Source organism: Ylistrum balloti, unplaced genomic scaffold, assembly GCF_031769215.1.
Source record: "Ylistrum balloti isolate Yb309-2 unplaced genomic scaffold, AGI_CSIRO_Ybal_v1 Utg370136, whole genome shotgun sequence".
Classification (NCBI taxonomy): Eukaryota; Metazoa; Mollusca; class Bivalvia; order Pectinida; family Pectinidae; genus Ylistrum; species Ylistrum balloti.
In genome coordinates, this window is record NW_026782145.1 from 203,644 (window position 1) to 225,658 (window position 22,015).

Here is a 22,015-nt window from a genome sequence, read left to right on the forward strand (position 1 = left end):
AGGATGATTCACATACAGGTAAGATGAATCGTAATGTATTAGTTTCGGATCCCTTAATAATCGTATCTGCTAGCAATGCTAAGTCGATGAATTGCTACCAAACAAATTCATAAATGTATTGAATTGTGTTCACACTATGAAATCTATTCAATAAAGTTTAAGACTTACCAAACGTTACCAAAACTAATAGGATTTTAGTTCATGTAGATGAATAGTTCACCGAAAACAAGTCGACTAAATGGCCGGCCCGAAATACATACCGGACCGGAACCGCTGTCTAGACGACACATGTAAATGCATATGAACAACAAATAACCATACGTAAGAATGTTATTGTGTATTTATGTGTTAATAAATAATGAAAATTTGGAAATTGAAAAAAAAATTAATAAATACATAGATATATTAATAATACGCTTTATCAATGAAAATACATTTAAACAAATACTCAAGGCGAGTACACGACGTGGTTCCTTTCATAATTATTAAAAAACGTACAATAATATAGGGTCGATATCTGGGCTAGTACGTAGACATCCACTTAAAGCTGTTCAGAGTTGGGGGGGGGATGTGTTAAATAAATAGTAATGAAAAATACACTACTTCTTGACTTGATGCTAGTAATGTAATCTACCAACTAAAATAATAATGGCTGGTATCGCTAATGAATCAGAAGACGCGTATCCTCCGGGACAACATGGTGTTTTTCCCATAAATTGACGTATATTCAGCTTCAATTTTATCATTTAATGACTCTTGCGTGCACGCCTTCTTTCTTTTTTGACTAAATTCCGGAACCTCTGCACAGCGCTTGGTTCATTGATCAGGCCGCAATTTATCCATCCGGTTTCTTCGCGGGATATATTTTCTGAAGAAAGATGCCACCAAAAATGAAATTTGTTGAAGGTTTGTATTCGAATAAGAATTTCTTTCCATTAGTATTCCACACTTATGCACTTAAAATACACATAAATGTCCTCCTGTCAGTGGAAGCCTTTTTTCTTATCAAACTGTCCTTTCCTTCGGTTGTTGTAATTGGTATGGGACCTGAGTGCATGGTTTAATATAATAACCTATAGAAAGCTATAGTAAAACACTAAAATTTAAGATGGGGTGAACATTCTATAGGTCAGAATGAGAAGATTCTTTTAGAAATCATTCTGTGGTAGAAAAAGATCTGGATATCACGATATGCATGAGGTAATGCCAAAAATGGTGCAACACAGGACAAATTAACACTATAGAATGAATAGTTCCTTATTACTATTATTATTAGTTGCTGTTAGATGGTTCATTTCCAGTACATTTTGGACTAGGTCTACATTATTCAGGATTTTGTAGACTTGTAGCATATCAGACCAGTGATAAATCTATATTCAAAGGATAATATGCCTAGTTTCTTTAATCTGGCTTGATATAGTAGATCCCTTAGATTGGGTACTGATTTGGTTGGTCTCTGAATGTTCTCTTTAGAAACCTGGTCTTATATAAGAATCGGGCCCATACCATAACTGCCATTTCCAAATAGGGACAAGCTAGGGACTTGTATAGGGTCAGAAACATTTCCTGAATAAAACATGTAAAAGTTTTAAATATGAGACAACGATTCTGATTTGTTTTGGAGACATCTGATTGAATATGGTCACTATATTTTAAGCTTTTGTCTTAAACTTGGATCTCTTTCCCTGTCAAAGTTTTCTACCTGCATGATTTTTCCAATAAAAACTATAATCTATTGTCTTGTCATAGTTTAAACCCTTTCTAGTCCTGTTTTTCTTACTATTTGAATTGTTCAAAACATACCATGAGAAGGAATGTATAACTATTAATAAAGATATTGGCATGGCAACAATCACTTCAGATGGTCATTGACATAAAATGCTGTTGGTAGCATACTGTAAATGTCGATCAAAAGCAAATGATACTGCCAAATTATACACATACAGGTCACTTAATTAGCATTGATTCAGTATGATTTCTTTCACATTTTGCTTTCGCGCTGTGCTTGCGCCAGGTGGCACAATTTGTGGCCCCAACTCTGTATCACTAGTAACAGTGTTTCACTTCACATTTTGATAAGATAATCATTTCAGGATTATCCCTGTTTATTATGTCAAATAAATAATTGTAGGAGTCATTTCGATTTTAAGAAACATTAATTGGTAGTCATAAGTCTCAATCAACACTCCACATACTGATATATGTCTATGCTAAATTTCAATAATATGCCAGCAGATATATGCTTTTTTGGACTACATTTGGAAACCAAAGACATGACAAACTCTTCTACATCAACTGCTTATCTCATTTTTTTCCCACAAGGAAACCAACATAGACAGATTTCCACCTAGCTGTATGACAAATGTTAGGATTTTAGTTTCCCTATTGTTAACTTTCCATTTCTGGATGCCAACATTCCTGCATCATCAACCTATGATGTTTACATGTCACAGTTGATTTGGTATTCAAGGGCTTGTTCCCGTTATAACTTTTCGTGCAAAGAAGTTATCAACTGACGGACAAACTCGTAACACAAGGTTTCAAATGATGCATGTTGATGAAAATTATGTAGAAGGTTTTTTTGTCATCAAGGTGATCTCATTGAGAAATATTATATTTCTTTACGATATGAAGCTGGATGTGTTTGATGCTCATTAGTTTGCTTGTTGGTTCCATTGTTTTATACCTTGTTCTGATTTGAAAACATGTCATTATTAATTGAATTTACCATGGTTTACATTGGAAGTGTCATCGATGAAGCAAAATACACTTACTCTTCCAAAACATCAAGTCTTATTATCCTCGTCCTTTTCCAAGAGTCTCTGTATAAATCTTTGTTTTGTTTGTAGTTTGCCCTCGTTTTATTGAATTGAGTTTGGGCTATGATTATGTTGACATGTTGTTTTTTTTCTTGTTGTTTATTCAAAATTAATTACAGCATCAAGGAATCTATTATATAGTTATGTTCAAATTTTGGGTACCCAGACTCAAACTCTAGTTCTTTTGATATGATTATGTAGTATGATTATCTTCCTCAATACAGAAAATCTGCAATTAAGACAATATAGAGGAATTAATTAGTGTAATTGTTAATTCCTACAATGTTTAAAATATTTATGTTTTAATTATTTTTTAATAAGAATATTGTGTATTTCAGGAGAGAAGGTCCTGTGTTTCCATGGACCACTTCTGTATGAAGCAAAGGTGAGTGTATAACATTAATTGTTGTATTTTCAGAAGTAATGTTATTGGCAAATTTAAAAAATGCCAAATTGAACTATTTCAACATAAGTATTTAAGATACTGTATCAGAGTTGGTTTCTCAATTTGCTTGTTCAGTTTCACACATAAACTGGCTTCTTTAGGACAAAATACATTTTTTAGACACTGCATTTATCTGTAGGACGCTCAGCATTTATAGCCATCACTTGGGTCACCTGCTAACTAGCTTATCTAATTATAGCCTGGCTCAAGTTATTTTACACCACAAAAAGACCCAACACTGCACATGTACCACTTGTCTGCTGAAATACTGAAAGTGGACGTAAAACCTTGAATAAAAGAATAAATAAATACACATGTACTGACACAGAAAGGATATAAAATGTGTTTTTGAAATTAGTTTATGAAGTAGATGCTGCTGTTGTTTTATAAATACATGTATATAGGATAAATAGATAAAAGAGAAAACACAATTTGTTATGAGATGTTGTGTTTTAAATGACAACTTGGAACTATTTCATGCAGATATAAGTACATTTCTTCTCTGTTTAGAAGAAAAATTATATTGTCTACACTGTTCAATTTATCTCCCTTTGTTCACAGTTTTCAAGTGTTTTTTTTTTTTACACTACTGTAGTTATACAGTTGAAACTCGTCTCAAAATCGCCTGAGGTGAAATTTCGTTTGAGTCAAAATGATTTTCAAGTTCTGATTTTTATGCCCCCGCCATTTATGGCCGGGGGCACATAGCGTTGCCCATATCCGTCCGTCCCGTCGCATCCCAAATCAGTATATACCGCCTAACAACTTCATTCGGACCTTTCAATATTATTTCACATGGGGGGTGCATTCATGTCGTACAGACATTTTCTAGTTTCTCTTCTATTTCTTTGTATTTTTAGTTCAGATGATTCATATTTCATTGAGCCGAAATTTCAGTGAGTTGAAGCGATTTTTCAGTCCCTTCAATTGTAAAGCAAGGGAAAAGCCATTCGTTGTCTCAAAATTAATTTTTGTCAAAACATTGACAAATCTTCTGAAGAAATCGGTCAATACATACACAGAGTAGAAAGTCACCTGTGCATAACACATGGTTAATTACAGTGTATCGGTCCATGGTCACTGATGATTAATTACCGGTTTAATTATCCAATTAAAGGTTCACTTCTTCATTAGTGTCACCATCTTGTCCCAGTGACCTACCTGTATGTTAAAAAAGTAACGTGTTTACACAAAACATGAAAACATTTAGCGTGGTTGAGTGCATCTTGAGGAACGATAAAAACAAAAACTTCAAACCTGTACAAACTTTTTGACGAAATCTGACTCGCACGATTCTGAAAGAAACTTATTTTGAGCTTGTTAAGTAAAGTACTTTGATAGGGCACTTTGTCAGATTTTTAAAAAAGGGTGTGTGGACAATGAAGTTGCTTCAAGTATTTTTCATTGATATAGTCTATATCTGCATGATTCGTTAAGTCTAGTGCTTGTACAATGTTTTCTGTAACAGGTAAAAACCTTCTAGTGCCATGTTTTTCCATACTTTTATTTAGTCATGGTAAAGTCATATTGATATGATCTGTGGCTTCATACATTATTTCTTGTAACATATCAAAAGCAAAATTGAATTTTGTTTTATGATATTCTGTAAAATATCTGATGTATATGTGCTTGGTCAGTAAACGTATTGTACACGTGTGCGAGACGGAATGACGTGTGTTTAATTGCATTTTGTTAGAGTTGTTATTACATGTTTTGCTATTTGGATGAATAAATAATAAAAAGAGAAAATACGATAAATTCATTTGTTTATTTACTGCCATTTCAAATATCAAATTACCGTAATCTATGCTATTTGCATGCTATCATAGCCCTACTTAGTTCTTCAACCTTATTCATACATTTCATTGAGTCGAAATACGGATAAGTCAAACTGTTTTCCACCATCCCTTGAATTTCACAATTGACAAGTTTCTATTGTATTGTGATAAGGTCTTAATACCCAAACATAACTAAAAAGATATTTGGGGCACCCAAATTTGCTTAAGAATTTTTGTGATTTATGACTTGGGCTTGAATTTGCCGAGGTTATTGACTTGGGCTTGAATTTGCCTAGATTGATGACTCGGGCCTGACTTTGGCTTGATTTTTTACTTGGGCCCGAATTTGGTTGGACTTGGTGGTTGTTGTACTGGGTTCAGATGAGTTATCTTGCATTGATTGGCTGACATTCAATGACAGTGCGTCAGTATTTGAATAATGGAAAATCTTTTATATCTATAGATTATAGTGTAATGATACTTAGCATGTAGGTTGCTGTGATTAAGGGTATTTTATATCTTTAACTTGTTTATGTTGTAAAGATGTAAAATTGTACCTGGTATTCATTTTTGACATCAGACATTTTTTCTGTTTTTCATTTTCTGATAAAAAGTCTTTTCTTTGTATGCTTTTTTAATATTTAAGTTTTTCATTTTAGTGTGTCAAGCATGAAACTAAAGACAACAAAGTCAGATACTTCATCCATTACAACGGCTGGAACAAAAAGTATGTACACAAGATTTCTCTTCATGGTCTGGCAGTACAGAAAACATTAAAGATATGTCTGTAAACATTATACCATGCTTTGACTATTTAACACTACAGTTACACTTCACCTCTCACATAAAAACCTACAAAATCATAACTTTGGAATATTAGTATGATTATTGCAAATTATCATTGAAACATTCCTAAATTTTAATTGTCCCTGAAATCATGACACTTTAAATATAGAATGCAAGATAGTAGTTATTAATCATAATAGAATATGGGATGTTTGATAATTTATAAACTGCTCCATCTTAACTTCCTCTGTATGAAGTTAAATGATATCAATGAACTTGGTTGATAGATAAAAGTGTCAATAAAAACTGTCATCAATTATTTCAGATATTCATAGTAAAAGAGTGCCTTTGTATCACAAAACAGTTTTGCTAACAGGGAGAGCTCTAAATTGAAATTATGTAGATAGTCTTGCATTTAAACAGATAGTTTATGTAAAGTGGCCATCTGTTACAGGGAAGTAGGGCACAGACTACAATTCCCACTGGCTGATATGCAATATTCATCACAAGAAGTATATAGCAATATCTCCGAGAAATAAAATGACATTAATTCTCACTTCAGCATTACACTTACCAACAGTAAAACTTTCTTTTTAAGTGCTCATTAAGTCAATGCTTTGTAACACAAATCTTACCATAGCTGACTTTTGAATTTATTTCTTCAGCTGGGATGAATGGGTACCAGAAAGCAGAGTTCTCAAATGTAATGATGCTGGTCAGATGAAACAGAGAGAATTACACAAAGCTCACCAGTAAGTGAATGATTGTAGTACCAGTTAGCTAGTCATTTTCACGGTCAAAATTTTCTTTTAAAGTGAAATATTTCAACAAAAAGATAAATTTTTCACAATCACCTTAGTGATCACATTAGAAATGCCTGATTTGCTATTGGAAGCTATGATGATTTTATGTGACATTTAAGACATCATTCGGGTATTTTGGACTAATGTGACCCTATGTGATGGAGTTTTTCCCTTTGCCTTTTTACCTTTTAGAATTTATTTTAAGAAACTTATTTTCCTGAAAACTTTTAAGTTTTACATTTATTCCAATCATCTATGTTTTCAATAGTCATGTTGTTGAAAGATTGGAACTGTCAGTTGTTGTAAAAGACAATTATCAGAATGCCATTATAGTCATTTTACCCCTGCTTATTTCTTGTGTATACTTACACTTATTTCTCTAAAACCCTCAAATTTTGCCTGAATACTTTTTTGAAATTCAGTAAATAATCAATTGTGCTGATGAAATACACTAAGTCAGAAAAAGAAAATGAAGAAATAAATGATATACAATACAATGTAACATACATTTTCCTCAGACAACGAAGGCAGGCAAGGGCTTACAACAAAAAGCAAGAAAAAGAGAAAGAAAAGGAGAAGGAGAAGGAAAAGGAAAAAGACAAGGAGAAAGAGAAAGACAAGGACAAAGAAAAAGATAAAGAAAAAGACAAAAAAGAAAAGGACAAAAAGGACAAAGAAAAAGAAAAGGATAAAAAGGAAAAAGACAGAGACAAAGATAAAGACCGAAAAGATAAAGACAAGGAAAAAGATAAAAAAGAAAAGGATAAAGAAAAGGAAAGAGACAAGGAAAGAGATAAAGAAAGATCAGAAACACCAACTATAGAAAATCGTTCTAAACAAAGAGGTACAGTTATGTTTATCTTAATAGGCTCAGCACAACAAAAGGTTTGGTAATTCAACACTGACTAAAAATTTTCGAGAATTTTTTTGTCATTTTTTTTATTTAACTGTTAGAATTTGACATAAGCTCAAGTTGATTTTACAAAATATTATACTCATTGAAAACAAGAATATATTTTAAGTTGGGTTTAAAAATCCTGACATTTTTTTGGAGTTGCATGTTAAGCTAGCACTCCTATAGTAAACACAGGTGATGTGCATTTAGTAGAATAAAGGGTAGAAATGGAATCTCTACCACATGTTGTCCTTTCTATCATTTGAAATTTGCACAAATGCTAAATGTCAAATGAATTATTTTTCAATTTGATATTAGCAATTTCTATTTACAAAATTTGCAAAATGTGATCCCTGACATGAGCACAGAGAGCTAACATATTTTCACCAGTTTTGTACTGAATCATTGCAATCTCGTAGATATTATACTCTATTTGGTAATCACACCATGAGTATACTGTATTAGCCTTGTTAGTAAGTACTAAAGAAGAGTTATGCCAGTCTAAAGTGACACTTTTTTACCTTCTGACCTCAAGGGTTGAGATACTGATTTACTTAACATATCCCTGTCATCATGGAATATTCTGAAAACAAACATACATGTAGGTAGGAACACTTGTTCCAGTAACCCTTTATCCTACTTTTGACTTAGACTGGATGTCATGGTCATTGATGCTACTGTTCCCCGTTTATTACTATCCTTTAGAATTTATGAAATACAGATTGAGAGTTAATCCAGTCCTCTTTGAAATGTATTTATATTTGACTGCTTTACAGGAGGATCCGTTAGCAGTTCCCAGTCCAGTACATCAACAGGCAAACAGGATTCCAGTGGTACAGAGACACCAGTCCCTGAGCTTAAACGCAAGAGGGCCAAGGCAGATGTAGCCTCAGAATCGGTAAGATTTTAGGTTTTGGAAGAATATGTAATATGGTAAAGTACCATGTGCTACTTTAACACTGGTTTTGCCAATCAAAGTCTGATTTTGTCATTTGGTCTTCTTGGATCCGTGAATCATCAGTACAAAATTTTTGAAATAGCCATTTCTCAGAACAAATTATATTCATCTTGTCATGACAACTTTGAGGGCCAATCCATCATAGAATAATGATGTTCATTGTTAAGACAATGCTTGGTAATAGAGGTAAATCTGTTATTTTGAAGTGTATATAAAGGGATGGGGGTTGAATATTATTGGTGTATAATATGGTATAAATGGAAAATGTTAAAACCCTGGCTGAAGGGTAATGGGTGGGCATGGCAGGGAATCAGGATAGGATGTTCAGAGATCAAATTATTTTTGACCAAATTGTTAGCTCACCTGGTCCAAAATGGAATCAGTGTTGTATAAGTAGTGGGTCTCAGCACCCTTAGTGAAGGAACAGCAGGGTCCACGAGGGAAAACGGAGCAAAGTTTGCCCAAATATGATCGGAAGCATTGTTTGGTGAAAGGAAATCAAATGGGTCTCAACCCCTAGGACAGGAGGGGCAGAGTCCAATAAGGGAAAAGGAGCAAATTTATAAGTGCCTACTCTCCCTGTAGGAATGATTGGATTTTCTGCTAATTCAGTCTTAAGTTTTGCTGGGTGAAGGAGAATCAATGTTGTATAAATGTGGATTTCAGTCCTCTGGGGAAGGAGGGGAGGGTCCTAATAGGGGAAATAGAGCAAATTCTTGAAAATCCATCCTCTGTTGGAATTATTCAGTTTTGTCCAGATTTGATCTGAAGCACCCTTGGATAAAAAAACAAGTCTAAATTTGTTTTTTTTTTTTTTTTATCGAATTGTATGTTTTGAAAAATAACATGTTAATGTACAGTTAAGTACATGACAATTATGACAACATTGTACTACATATTGTCTTACTTACTTATAGATTCTAAAAGTCTTTTTATTACTTCTCATATACAGTAACACCTTGTTTCATTCTCATTGTTAAGATAAATAAATGTTTCAGATATAAAAGGCATTAGCAAAAGTAAACAAAAATCCAATGCTGATAACTTCCCGCTCTGCTATTACTCGGTCGAATTTTGCTCATTGATAACATGGGATACTATGATTTTCAACAAGTTTACAATATCATATTACATAGTAGGCCTCATCAATTGTTGGTGATGTATGTTTGTTTCTGCATGAGTAAATATATTTCTTGATGATAATATACATATTTACACTTTTGTTTTCAGAAGTGTCGTCCATTCCATATATAAAGGAAATATTTGACAACAGAATATCTGTATTACAGTTAGTTCTATATTGTTCTCACAGGAATGACCATAAGGCATGTGAATGTGGACAACCAAAATAAAAAAGTCAGCATTTTTGTGTTTACCATACAAATACCCATGTCAAATCTAAGGGCAGTTTGAATTTTATCTTCCTATTGTCATTTGATTTATCTAATCCTAATTTTTCTTCCCTTTTGTGCATAGATTTAGTAGAGAGTTCTTGATATCTATTAGCTAGTGTTGCTTTCAAGTCTTCAGTTGTCTTTTCCTTTCCTGTTCATATTTGTACAGATTTCTTATCTGGTTCCCATTATTTATAAAGCTATGAATTGAAGTAAATTCTAAAATGTTATAACATGTTGTAATCAACTATGCTGACTTTCTTGGCCTCTTTTTATTTTTTTTATCCATATAAGAATCTCTTAATCAAGATCTGGTTTCACATTTGTACATATATTAGAATAATCACAAGCAGATCTGAGTAACAATGTATTATTAAGATGAGTTCATTTTGATAGACACCAGCATCAGAGTCTTCTGCAGGAACTCCTGCTTCCTCAAATCCTGACCAACAGAAACGGAAGCGATTGCGAGCAGAACCCCATTCTGATTCCACTCCTGCCTCTGTAAGTGTTCAGATTAACAATATCCTCACCTTCGTGTAAAAATATGTATGTTTATTTTAAACTTCCCTTATCAGCATCCGATACAACTGGTATGGCTTTTTAATATAACTACATATACACAGTTCACTACCTTTCACACAGACTAGATATACATGTTCAGATATAGACTGGGTATTGTTTTGTTTGGTGCATATAAACCTGACTATGAAGTGTTTGTTGAATGTAAACTGAACTCTGAAATGTTTGTTAGATATAAACTTGATTTAAATATGTATATTGGCATTAGACACCAACACCAGAACCTGCTGCACCTGTTTCTTCACTCATTCCTATGACAACAGCAGCCACATCAACAGCTACTTCAGCTGCCACACCCACCACTGCCGAGCAAAAGAGGAAGCGTACAAGAGGTGCAGTTGAAGCAGTGGTTGAATCGGTATGTCTTTGAAATGATGAAATTAGACTTATCAACAATACTTTGGTATTCAAGCTACCAATCAAAATTTGTTTTAGATATACCATTGGCCTAGGCAAAGTGTCTATATTCTGAAGTTTAGGCTTAAACAAATGTTAAGTTGGTATCCTGACAAACCTATCGGTGTTAGTAACCTAAAATAATGTCTAAACATACATTTTTCAGGTTCTTTTGTTGTTTTGAAAAAAACCGTAATTATCCTGATGATTTCTCTACAAAGGATGTTTATAGTAATAGTAATATATAGTGTATAGTAATAACTGATTTATAAGATTAATAGTAATATATAGTGTATAGTAATAACTGATTTATAATAGTAATAGTAATATATAGTGTATAGTAATAACTGATTTATAATAGTAATAGTAATATATAGTGTATAGTGTATAGTAATAACTGATTTATAATAGTAATAGTATATATATAGTGTATAGTAATAACTGATTTATAATAGTAATAGTAATATATAGTGTATAGTAATAACTGATTTATAATAGTAATAGTAATATATAGTGTATAGTAATAACTGATTTATAATAGTAATAGTAATATATAGTGTATAGTAATAACTGATTTATAATAGTAATAGTAATATATAGTGTATAGTAATAACTGATTTATAAGATTAATAACTTATCTGAGGACTTAAACAGTGATATATATATATATTAACAGGAGGAAGCTTACCTAGCAAAAGTAGAAGTTAAAATAAAGATACCTGACGAACTGAAACCTTGGCTGGTGGATGATTGGGATCTCATAACACGTCAAAAACAGGTTGGTAATGCCACTTATAGCCAACTTTTGAAGAAATCCTGATTGCTTAAAAGAACTTGTGAAATTTTCCCTATCAACAATTTAACTTTTGGTTGTTAAAAAGTTTTCTTTGTTTATTTTACAGTTGGTGTCGCTTCCTTGTAAATCAACGGTTGACAATATTCTGGATGAGTATGTCAGAAGTAAGACAACGAAGGGTAACACATGTAACAAGTAAGTTATCATCATCAAATCAGTCCTACATTCACCAGATACAGACCACAGTACAATTAAAAGATCCATTAAATATTACTTAATAGAATTTTCAAGTTTTCTACAGGAAGATTATGTCATTGCCAACACACAAGTGTACTTATTATTGTCACATAACTATTTGCTGGAATTATTTTAGTATTCCAAGTAAACTGGAAATGTTGTACATTTCTGTCTAACCCTGTGGAGTATGCCAATTAAAGTAAAAATGCACATTTTCAGAGACGCAGTTATTGAGGTAACCCAAGGAATCCGAGAATATTTTAATGTCATGCTTGGCACACAACTTCTCTACAAGTTTGAAAGACCGCAATATGGAGAGGTGAGTGTCAGCTTTCACTTTCAACTTTTTGATAATGAAGGTCACAATATGTAGAGGTGAATGTCAGCTCTAAGTAAATGTCTAGGTATGAAGGTCACAATATGTAGAGGTGAATGTCAGCTTTAAGTTAAGGTCTAGGTATGAAGGTCACAATATGTAGAGGTGAATGTCAGCTCTAAGTAAATGTCTAGGTATGAAGGTCACAATATGGAGAGATAAGTGTTAGCTCTGACTTTAAACATCCGGGTATTTCGTTAAATCAGATCCACTGTAGCAAAGTTTGAGTAAAATAATGAACTCTTTTGTTACCTGTGTCTTTGGTTTCAAAAAGTCTTCGTAATTGTACAGTTCATGATCTGACCAAAGTAGGTCAACTTTACCTATCTTTTCTGTTCTTCTGAATATCATATATACGATATACTACACAGAGTGTATATCAATTTGCTATTTTACTCCAGTGAAAATGTTAACTTCCATCTATAATTTGTTTTTGTACTGCACTGTGATTGTGATCTCATAAAATTCTATGGCTATCATTGTTACAGATAATGAAGGAACACTCTGACAAACCTATGTCTAGTATATATGGAGCTGTCCATCTTTTACGTCTGTTTGGTAAGTTGCTTGAGGTAAAAATGTCAAACTTCACACAAAATGATATTAGTAAGGCCATGTAGTATAAGTTTGTTGTATAATAATTGTGAACATAAGATATTTATGTCACATTTTTGGCATTTTGTTTGCTTTGTTTTTTTGATAGATAAAAGTCCCATCTATATATAAGTTTGGATTATTTGAGTACTGCATTATCATTATTAGTAAACAACATGTGCACATACCCGAAGAATTGTCATTACTGATCTGATAAGATATTTCAACAGCTGAAAGTGGACAAATTTTGCATCCAGATGTGAGGCTTCAACAAGACGTGATATATCCACAAAGTCTCATGGTGACCTATTCTAATAACCTTCATCTGGCGTTGTACATCCGTAATCAAATTAACACTTTCGACTTCTCAAAAATCCTGATTCAGTTTCATTGAAATTCAGCAGAAACCTTCCCTGGCCTAAGATGAACCAAACTGGTGAATTATACAGTCCCCACCCCAAGGGACCTGAGGGGCAGGGCCCAAAGGGGACAAATTGACTCAGATTTTTAAAATCTTCATCTCAAGACCCAGTTTGGTAGAATCAAATACTCTTAATGAATGGAAGTATCTTAAGATGCTTTACCAAAATTGTGAATTTAATGGCCCCAGGGTCTGGCTTATCCCCTTGGGAAGTGGGTAAAGTTTACTTTGGTTTATATAGGAAAACTAGATTTTTTAGCATAATTTGTTTAATTTCCATTGTAAATATTTCAAACTTGGTTAGAATTATGAGTGAAGGGCAACAGCTTGATGATATGCCCATTTTGATCCTGACTGACCCCCAGGGGCTGATGGACAGGGCCAAAAGAGGTTAAATTGACTTAGATTTCAAAAATCTTCTCAATACCCAGATATGGTAGAATCAAATGTTCTTCATGAATGGAAGCATCTGAAGGTGCTATAATTACCAAAATGAGTCTACATTTCTTCCTCAGGAGGAATATGTTTTTTAGACTTTACTGTAATTTTCATAGAAAAATTGTATTTTTGAGACTAATGTTGGTTATTTCCCACTGGAAATAACTCTATAAGAATTATCAGTATAGGATTACAGTTTTGATGGAATGCATGTGTTGACACTGTCTATATTCAGTGTCAAAATTTCTGTTTCATGACACTTTATATTCAATATTGCTTATCTCAGGTGACCATCAAGTCTGCTTGGCCTCTTGTTCCCTTGTGAAATGGATATTTGTTATTTTAATGGCTGAATTTGATATAATTATTGGTTTGTAGGCCTTTAAATCCATTTTACATGGATTTGTATTACAGATATGTACAATCTTACATTACCATAACTTAAACCAGAAATGGCAAATATAAATATGCCTACAAAAATCATATACAAATACAAGCTGAATTTCTCTTCAGGGTGGCACAGATAATGACACTGTCTCATCATTGGTATTTACTGATAACCCCAGATGTTATATATATTTATAGAACCAGTATTTCACTGCTGATAAATTACACATATTATGATTCATTGATTATATTCTTATCTAAAGTTTAAGATGTAATATATGAATTTGATTTCAGTGAAAAAGTTTTTCATCAAATAAATTTGAAATATTTTTTACAGTAAAACTAGGTGGTATGCTAGCCTACACTTCTTTGGATGAGAAAAGCATTCAACTTTTACTTACCCATCTGCAGGATTTCTTGAGGTAAAGATTGTCAAAGTGACCACCCTTAAGGTTTTGTATTTATCTTTCTGTCATGGTGTCTGTTAGCTGTCTTCAAAATCTCAGTAAAATGTGTTAACAGATTAAAACTTAAACCTGATCTATAACTTTTCATTAAGTAATGGGAGAAGACTGAAAAAACAAAACTTACAAAGTTCAAAGGACTGTAACTCAAAAAAAAACAGGTGAAGTTAAACTTGATCTATAATACTAATACTACAGAACCACATCACATATTTCAACTGTAATATTATCTGTATAGGAAACATTTTAGTGGCACCTTGTTCAAATTAGCTTCTTTTCTGTTACAATAATTGTTTTCTAACCAATAATTTGAAACAACTGAAAATCAGTTAGAATTATTTGAAAGCTCAAAGGTTGATGAATATAAATGAAATATAACTGTACATTGTTGCAATTTGTTTGTATTTTCATTTCTATACACCAGGTACATGCAGAAGAACTCCGCTGTTCTGCTGAACATGAATGACTTCATTGTAGCACCTCCAGACTACCATCGGAAAGCCATTTTATGAGGACAATTGGACAAACCACTTCAGGACTTTAAACTTTCAGAGAAGGAGGATGGAATCAATCATTTGACAGAGACATGTGTTATCTGAACTGTGTAAACAACACAGTCTTAGACTTTATTTGTCTGTTCGCATATCAAAATTTTTCTCTTGTGATTTGAGTTGTAAAGTGAATGCTGCAGGATGCAACTATAAACTATAAAGTTTTGCTTTGGGAATTTTTAATAGTGATCAAATTGAACTTTTGTTCAAGATTTTGCACTTGACTTTTTAGCCCACCTTATTCAGATCACTCTTCATCCATCCCTCATCAATGCATAAACAATTTTTGTTATCGCTATTTCTTGAGATGTTATGGATGGATCTTTCTCAAATTGCATATGTAGGTTCCCATTGGTCCCTAGTTGTGCCGATAGGCAGGGATTTTTTCAATGAAGATTATGATTGTTATTTCTTTTAAAAGTAAGGGATGGATCTTACTCAGATTTAATATGTAAGTTCCCTTTTGTCCTTAGTTGTGTTCATATAATTTTGGGTCTGATCAGAATAACAAAATGGCCAAAAGGGAGCCATCTTGGATTTTGACTATGAAAGTTTGTTATTGCTATTTCTTGTGAAGGACTATAACTAAAGATCAAAGATCCCACTGGGATTTCTCGTTTAAATAGTGATTTGATCTTAAAAATATATGATGAAGAATTTAGTAGCAAATTCTGAGAAATAAAATCATTTTTGATAAAATTGTATTTCATTTCATTTACAAAATGTATATATCCTTAGTAGTAAACAAACATGTATCTATATACATTCATGATCAATAAATGAATAGTTGTAAAAGCTTTTACATGTACCTGTTTTTACCCTACACACCTAAGGAATCACAATTTCAGTAAGAATGAGTGAAGATAACAGAGCATTTATGATGGTAGTGTTTATGAATGTACTAGAAACATGCTGTTCACTACTAAGGATATATATATATATATACATATATATACATAACTAGTATATTTACTACCATAGGAAACACAATTACATACAGCATTGCCATTTTATTTCACAAGTAAAAGTTATTTACTGGTTGTTTGAAGTCTACTTGATAAAAAATTGCACAATTTTTTTTTTTCAAGTTATGCCACTTTTTGTTTTGGTTTCATGATAATAACATATATGGGTTTCTTTTTTTTTGTACCCTGAAGTGTTACCCTTAACCATCGTTTCAGCATTCAAAGATGAACCCTTAGAGATATTAATATATTATAGGGAAACTAGGGTAGTGGAGAAATTTAGAAAATTGATAAAGTGAGGGATTAAAGGGATGTATGATATAGTTTGGAAAATAACGATATTAATATAAAATGATATAAAAATTAGGAAACCTATATCGGAAACTACTGGTATGAGAAAATTATTATGAATGGAGAATGGACAATAAGAGAAATGGAAGAGAGATATGGTCTTAGATGTAGTTTATTCTCCTAACATTTCAGTTGTACTTCAAGAGTTTGCAGTTACTTTGTGAAATATTTCAGCAGGTTACTGGAATTTTCGTTTTTTTATTGTCATGAGGAAATTTTGTGAACGTGAGCAGTAAGTGTTGATGTCTGATTAGAAAGTCAATTTACTTATTTTCTTTTCAAGAATCTTAACTAAGTTTCAATATTACCTTTGAAACTTGACAATATTTTGGAAATAAATCATCTCCATTCCATTGCTACGTAGAGGTTTTACACACTGGAAGTACATAATTATTAGAACATAATTATCAACATGTATAAAAACTCTTTCTGGCGTTTATCAGGGTAGATAAATAAACATGTGATTGGTGATAACATAGTAGATGTACTTCTGAAGTGTAAACTTTGACCTATAAAAACCTTGAATTTCTCTTCTGTTTTATGCATTTTGTCATCAGTTTGTTGTGTTGATAAACATATTCATCAAAGTCCTTCATGGTTGTATCATGTATATTGAATGTGTAACATTATGTTACTTTTATTGTGTGGCCTGCAGAGCTGGTGGACACTTAGGGACCACTTTGTCCATTGTCACGTGTCGGCGGCATCCGTACGAAAGTTTTCCGGACTTTTTTCGATAATGCCTTGAGTTATCAAAATGAAATTTAGTATATGGCTTCTTGTTTGAAGGGTACAGTTTAAGTTCAATTTCCGGCTCTCTGTGACCCTTCTTGACAGAGTAATGCCCCTTTGAACTTCGAAAATTCTCTGGGAATATTGTTTTCCGGACTTTTTTCGCTTATCCTTTGAGTTATTGAAATGAAATTTGGTATAGGGCTTCTTGTTGGAAGGGTACAGATTAAGTTCGATTTCCAGCTGTCTGTGACCCATCTTGACAGAGTAATGCCCCTTTGAACTTAGAAAATTCTCTGGGAATATTGTTTTCTGGACTTTCTTTGGTTATGCTTTGAGTTATAGACATGAAATTTGGTGTATGACTTCTTGTTGGAAGGGTACAGATTAGTTTTGACATCCAGTTCGATTTCTGGGTGACTTTATGCAGGCGACACATACAGTTCCGAGGAACTCTTGTTAAAGAAAATATTAAAGAAAGAACAGAAAAAATATATCTCTTGTTGTTTTCTGTCCCAGTATCGTTCCTCAGGCTTTACCTCCACACTTATGTACTCAAGAGAGTTAGATCACTTCAACTTTGACCCCTTCATTTTCATTCCGTACATTTTGAATTGTTGTAAGATGACTTGACCTTGGTGCTGTATACTTTGGAAGGGTATGAGATGACTTAACCTGGACTTTGGTGCTATATATATGGGAATGTACTGTGAAATGACTTGACCATAGTGCTACATGTACCAAAATATACCGAAATTGTAGAATGACTTGACCTTGTTCTTTATACAGTTCTGTTAGATGGCTTGAAATTGGCCTTGATGCTATATATTGAAATGTTGCAGATGAGTGAGATGCCTTGTCCTTGACCTGAGACCACATAAACATCACCATTTTGACTACCTTGTAGTGTCAAGAGAGAAGCTGGTTTAATATACTTATTTCTGCAGTTCCTGAAAAATTGTTACCAGATTAAAATGCTTTTCCTTAAGAAATACTGGACCGATCCCCCACAAATTTCATATGTAGATTCCTCTTGTTCCCTGTAGTTGATCCCTTTTTGATTTTGGGACCAGTCAGGACTGAAAACTTGACAGGCACTCATCCTGATTTGTGACTGAAAGTTTGATTTGTATTTCCTATATATGAGTAGTAGATGGAACTTTCTCAATTCATATTTATGATCCCCTGGAAAACAAAATCACGGTCAAGCAAATGTATTGGATTCTGACAATGAAATATTGTCGTTTTTTCTTGAGAAGTACTGGATATTTTTGATCTGATTGCATCTGTAGGTTCTTCTTGGTCCCCAGTTCCGAAATAAAATAAATCATATGGTTAACATCCATTTAAAATGTTGTGATAATTATTGTGACAAGTTGACTTCAATTTGGTGAAAAGTTTTTCTAGTTTTACACAATAACAAAGCTTGTAAAATAATTAACTCAAACATTCTTGTTACAGTAAAATTGCCTTATTAACCAGAATATACCGGGGTATTACCATATTGCCAGGATATTCAAATGAATATAATTTTTCAATGAATCTTTGTTCTAATGGCTATTACAGGGATATATAGGACACAAAGCTAACACAAGACAAGCCTCCACAGTCTTGATACATCCTTCCAGACAAATACAAATCAAGTCTTCTATACACATGAAAATGAACAAATGATGTTTGTGAGAGCAAAAATGAGCAGATCTTTTGCCTCTCATTTGATTTTTTTTTTAATGTGGCCACTCTATTGATAGAATGTGTAATGGTGCTGTTAATAAGAAAAAGTTGAAATTCAAATTAAATGATTTATTTAAGGGAAAACAGTTATTCGGACAATACTGGAATTATTTAGATAACCAGAGAGCACCTGTTTTGGACACTTTCATATGAGTAAGGGTTTGATGGTATTCAATCTTTGCTAGGTGAAAGAATATTTATTTAGTGTCACACTGTATCTTGCAATACAAACATCAGCTTTAGAGAGCTATCATAATGACAACCAAAAAATAGCAAGGTTTATACAACAAAACAATGATGAAATCACAACATGCAGTAATTAATCAAATTGGCATGAATAGGACAGACTTTATATGAATTTGTATATGCATAGTTAAGACTGATGAAGTTCACAATTTCATGCCACATACAACAGTTCTACAACATGATCTCCAATGCAAAAAGAAAAAAAGTTTTAAAGGAATTGAATGCAATTGTCAGTCTGACTGTTTATCTATTGATAAATGATAAATACACATTTTTTTTTTATTTTGTAGTTTCTTTAGTTTTTGTTTTGTTTTTTGTTTTATTTTTTCCTCCTGTTTTTCATCCGTAACAACAAGGACTTCCGTTTTCCGGTTTCTATTTTAGAACTTATTGGTAATGGCGGCACCCATGGTCCGGTTGCATGGGCTGGCTGGATTGACAATATTTATAGTCTGTAACTACGACTTATAAGAAAATCAAGTCAGTGTCAAGCTGTTGAAGTTATAACAAAAAATTCTGGTGATGCAATTATACATTTTAATATGGAGGGATTGAAAGCGTTGTTTGATGGATTCCTGAAGAACCATCATCAAAGCGAAAGTAGACACGATTTCTCCATTGTATGGCAGCGGTTTACACTTGTTGATATTCTGAGATTTCTTAGACAGATAAAAAAGAAAGAAGATTTTAGTGTGCGGGTTGAAATTGTGACAGTTATTCTCACAGAATGTGCTGACGATTGGCTTGTTGGAAGCCTTCAACAAGAACAGGAGGCGATTGCTCTTTACAAAGGAATACAGGAAGTTGTCAGTTCAGTACTTGTGCCAACTTTTCAAGACAAAGAACATTATGCCTTTGATGAAAATGATTTCCCTAGTGTGGCATCTCAAGCTGAGAATATTTTATCATTTGTGATAGTTTTACTTAGTCGTCTTGGAGATTTAAGGAAGAAAAACTCACATGTTTGTGAGATTGCAAAGTTGATTTATAAAGTCTGCCCACATGCTATGATCCTTGCATTGGAACATGTAGAGAATGGATTTTGGACTACAACAACTTCCATAAAAAAAGCAAAACGTTTGCTTCAGTGTTTATGTGAACTTTTAGATACTGACGAATATTCAAAACTACTTCAATGCCATTTAATGCTAAATGATGAAATTCAGAGAACTGAATCAACACTGCTTTACAAAATTTTCCAAATAATTAAATCGAAGTTACTAAGGGAAACTTGGAAGAAAAGTCCTGGAGCAAAGTGTGTGTTCATTTGGTGTTTGAATCATACATCATTTCCAGTTCTAAGTGAATTCTTAGAAAGTGTATTGCCACCTGCTCTTTTGTTCACAGACGACTACATGCTTGTAAATAAAGTCAGTGGGGTGTCTTGTCTGATGCATATTGTAAACAATGTGTCTGCAGAAGAGTTACGGTGGTATGGACGAGCTGATGTTATTCTAGAGGCACTGCGACATCAGCTTTACACAAGCGAACCAACACTTTTAGCTAAAACTATTCCAGCTATATTATGTACATTAAAGATTGTAGAAAAAAATCCTCAGTCAGGAGAAACTACCCGACCAGTTAGTAGATTTGAGGAAATATACCAGCAACTCCTTCAAAATGCTGAAGGGGAAAACATTTTGAAACTTAGGAGAATATATACTCAGCATTTGCACATTTTTGTTGAAATGATGGGAATATCTGCAGTGCGCTATCTTGGTATCACACTGAATGTGATAGGACATTTTCTGGAGATATCTGACAGCCCTAGTGAAGAAGCTAGATTCAATATGTTACTGTTGTTACAGAAAACCATCCGATACTGTTGGCCTAGAATTCCATGTCACATGAACAGCATTTTGAAAATGCTTGTCAAATGCTTGTGTGATCTGTCACTGGACAGTTTAACAATATCAGGTGAGGTCAAGACAAGACTGGTGACAGCCATTAAGGAAATACTTGTTATTATGAAGTGCCTGAATTCAGAAAATGTTAAAGGTCAACTTGGGTCATTAGATTGTGATGGCATTCCAGATCTCTGTAGAGAAATATGTAAACAAGTTGTTGAAACAGATGTAACAACATTCACTCTGTAAAGACCTCGAAGGTACATTTTGTATACCTGTCTTAGAACATTGAAACTCTTCATTCATTAATATTGTTATCATTTTTTGGTATGCAATTCATGTCACAATGTTGGAAAGTAAAAAACTCACTTGTTGAGATAGTATATTGAACATGCAATATTTACACATAGTGAAATCACCTGAACTTTATGGAATTCAATGGGTCACCTGAAATATGTGTGCAAACTGATTAAATGTGCTTCATAAATGAAAACTGTATAGCAAACTTGTTTGCCTTCTCCAAAAATTAAACTTATCAGAGGAACATTGAAGACATGGATTTCTTCCTATATGTACCATTATCACAACTGCTTCAGGTCAATCTAAATTATACATATCTGGTCTACATTCTCCATCAGATCAGTTTCCCTGTACATAGTCATCCAGTCCAACTGTGTGCTCTCTGGAATCAATGTCAATTTCACAATCTACCTATATGGTATTCATATGTAAGTCAGAACAACAAAAAAAGGCATGAAACATACAGACAAACTTGACATGATAAGACATAAAGTGATCTACCCTTTCCATTTTTTTTTTTTTTTTTTTTTGGTCATTGATCTCAAAATTGAAATGGTGCCACAAGTGACCAAAGGGAGGCTTCATTTGAGAAATGTATTTGTTTAGTACTTTTCAAGATATGGTTATAACAAATTAACATGATAAAAATCCAAGATGGCCGATTTTCAGCAATTTTTTTTCTTGTTAGTTCCAAAATCAAATGGGCAGCACTAGGGACTT

General features: G+C 33.1%; 2 protein-coding genes across 2 annotated transcripts; both read left to right on the top strand.

Moving 5' to 3' along the window:
- The first annotated feature begins 834 nt into the window (after positions 1-834).
- Positions 835-17,662, top strand: LOC132550607 (mortality factor 4-like protein 1). The gene is made up of 14 exons (XM_060214699.1): positions 835-906; positions 3,158-3,204; positions 5,702-5,769; positions 6,494-6,580; positions 7,150-7,475; positions 8,303-8,424; positions 10,275-10,382; positions 10,669-10,818; positions 11,533-11,634; positions 11,759-11,847; positions 12,109-12,208; positions 12,754-12,823; positions 14,443-14,527; positions 14,994-17,662. The coding sequence occupies exons 1-14, from the start codon at positions 879-881 to the stop codon at positions 15,079-15,081; spliced, it is 1,470 nt and encodes a 489-aa protein (XP_060070682.1). The 5' UTR covers positions 835-878; the 3' UTR covers positions 15,082-17,662.
- Positions 17,663-19,619: 1,957 nt separating this feature from the next.
- On the top strand, positions 19,620-21,530 carry LOC132550623 (TELO2-interacting protein 2-like). Its single transcript, XM_060214714.1, has one exon. It carries the CDS (start codon positions 19,691-19,693, stop codon positions 21,242-21,244), a length of 1,554 nt encoding a protein of 517 aa, XP_060070697.1. The 5' UTR covers positions 19,620-19,690; the 3' UTR covers positions 21,245-21,530.
- Positions 21,531-22,015: the final 485 nt, after the last annotated feature.

Excerpts from the sequence above, each read along its gene's own strand:
- LOC132550607 (XM_060214699.1), top strand. The coding sequence starts at position 879 with ATGCCACCAAAAATGAAATTTGTTGAAG. Across the intron at positions 907-3,157 it reads AAAAATGAAATTTGTTGAAG|GAGAGAAGGTCCTGTGTTTC; the intron begins GTTTGTATTCGA and ends TGTGTATTTCAG. Across the intron at positions 8,425-10,274 it reads CAGATGTAGCCTCAGAATCG|ACACCAGCATCAGAGTCTTC; the intron begins GTAAGATTTTAG and ends TCATTTTGATAG.
- LOC132550623 (XM_060214714.1), top strand. The coding sequence starts at position 19,691 with ATGGAGGGATTGAAAGCGTTGTTTGATGGATTCCTGAAGAACCATCAT.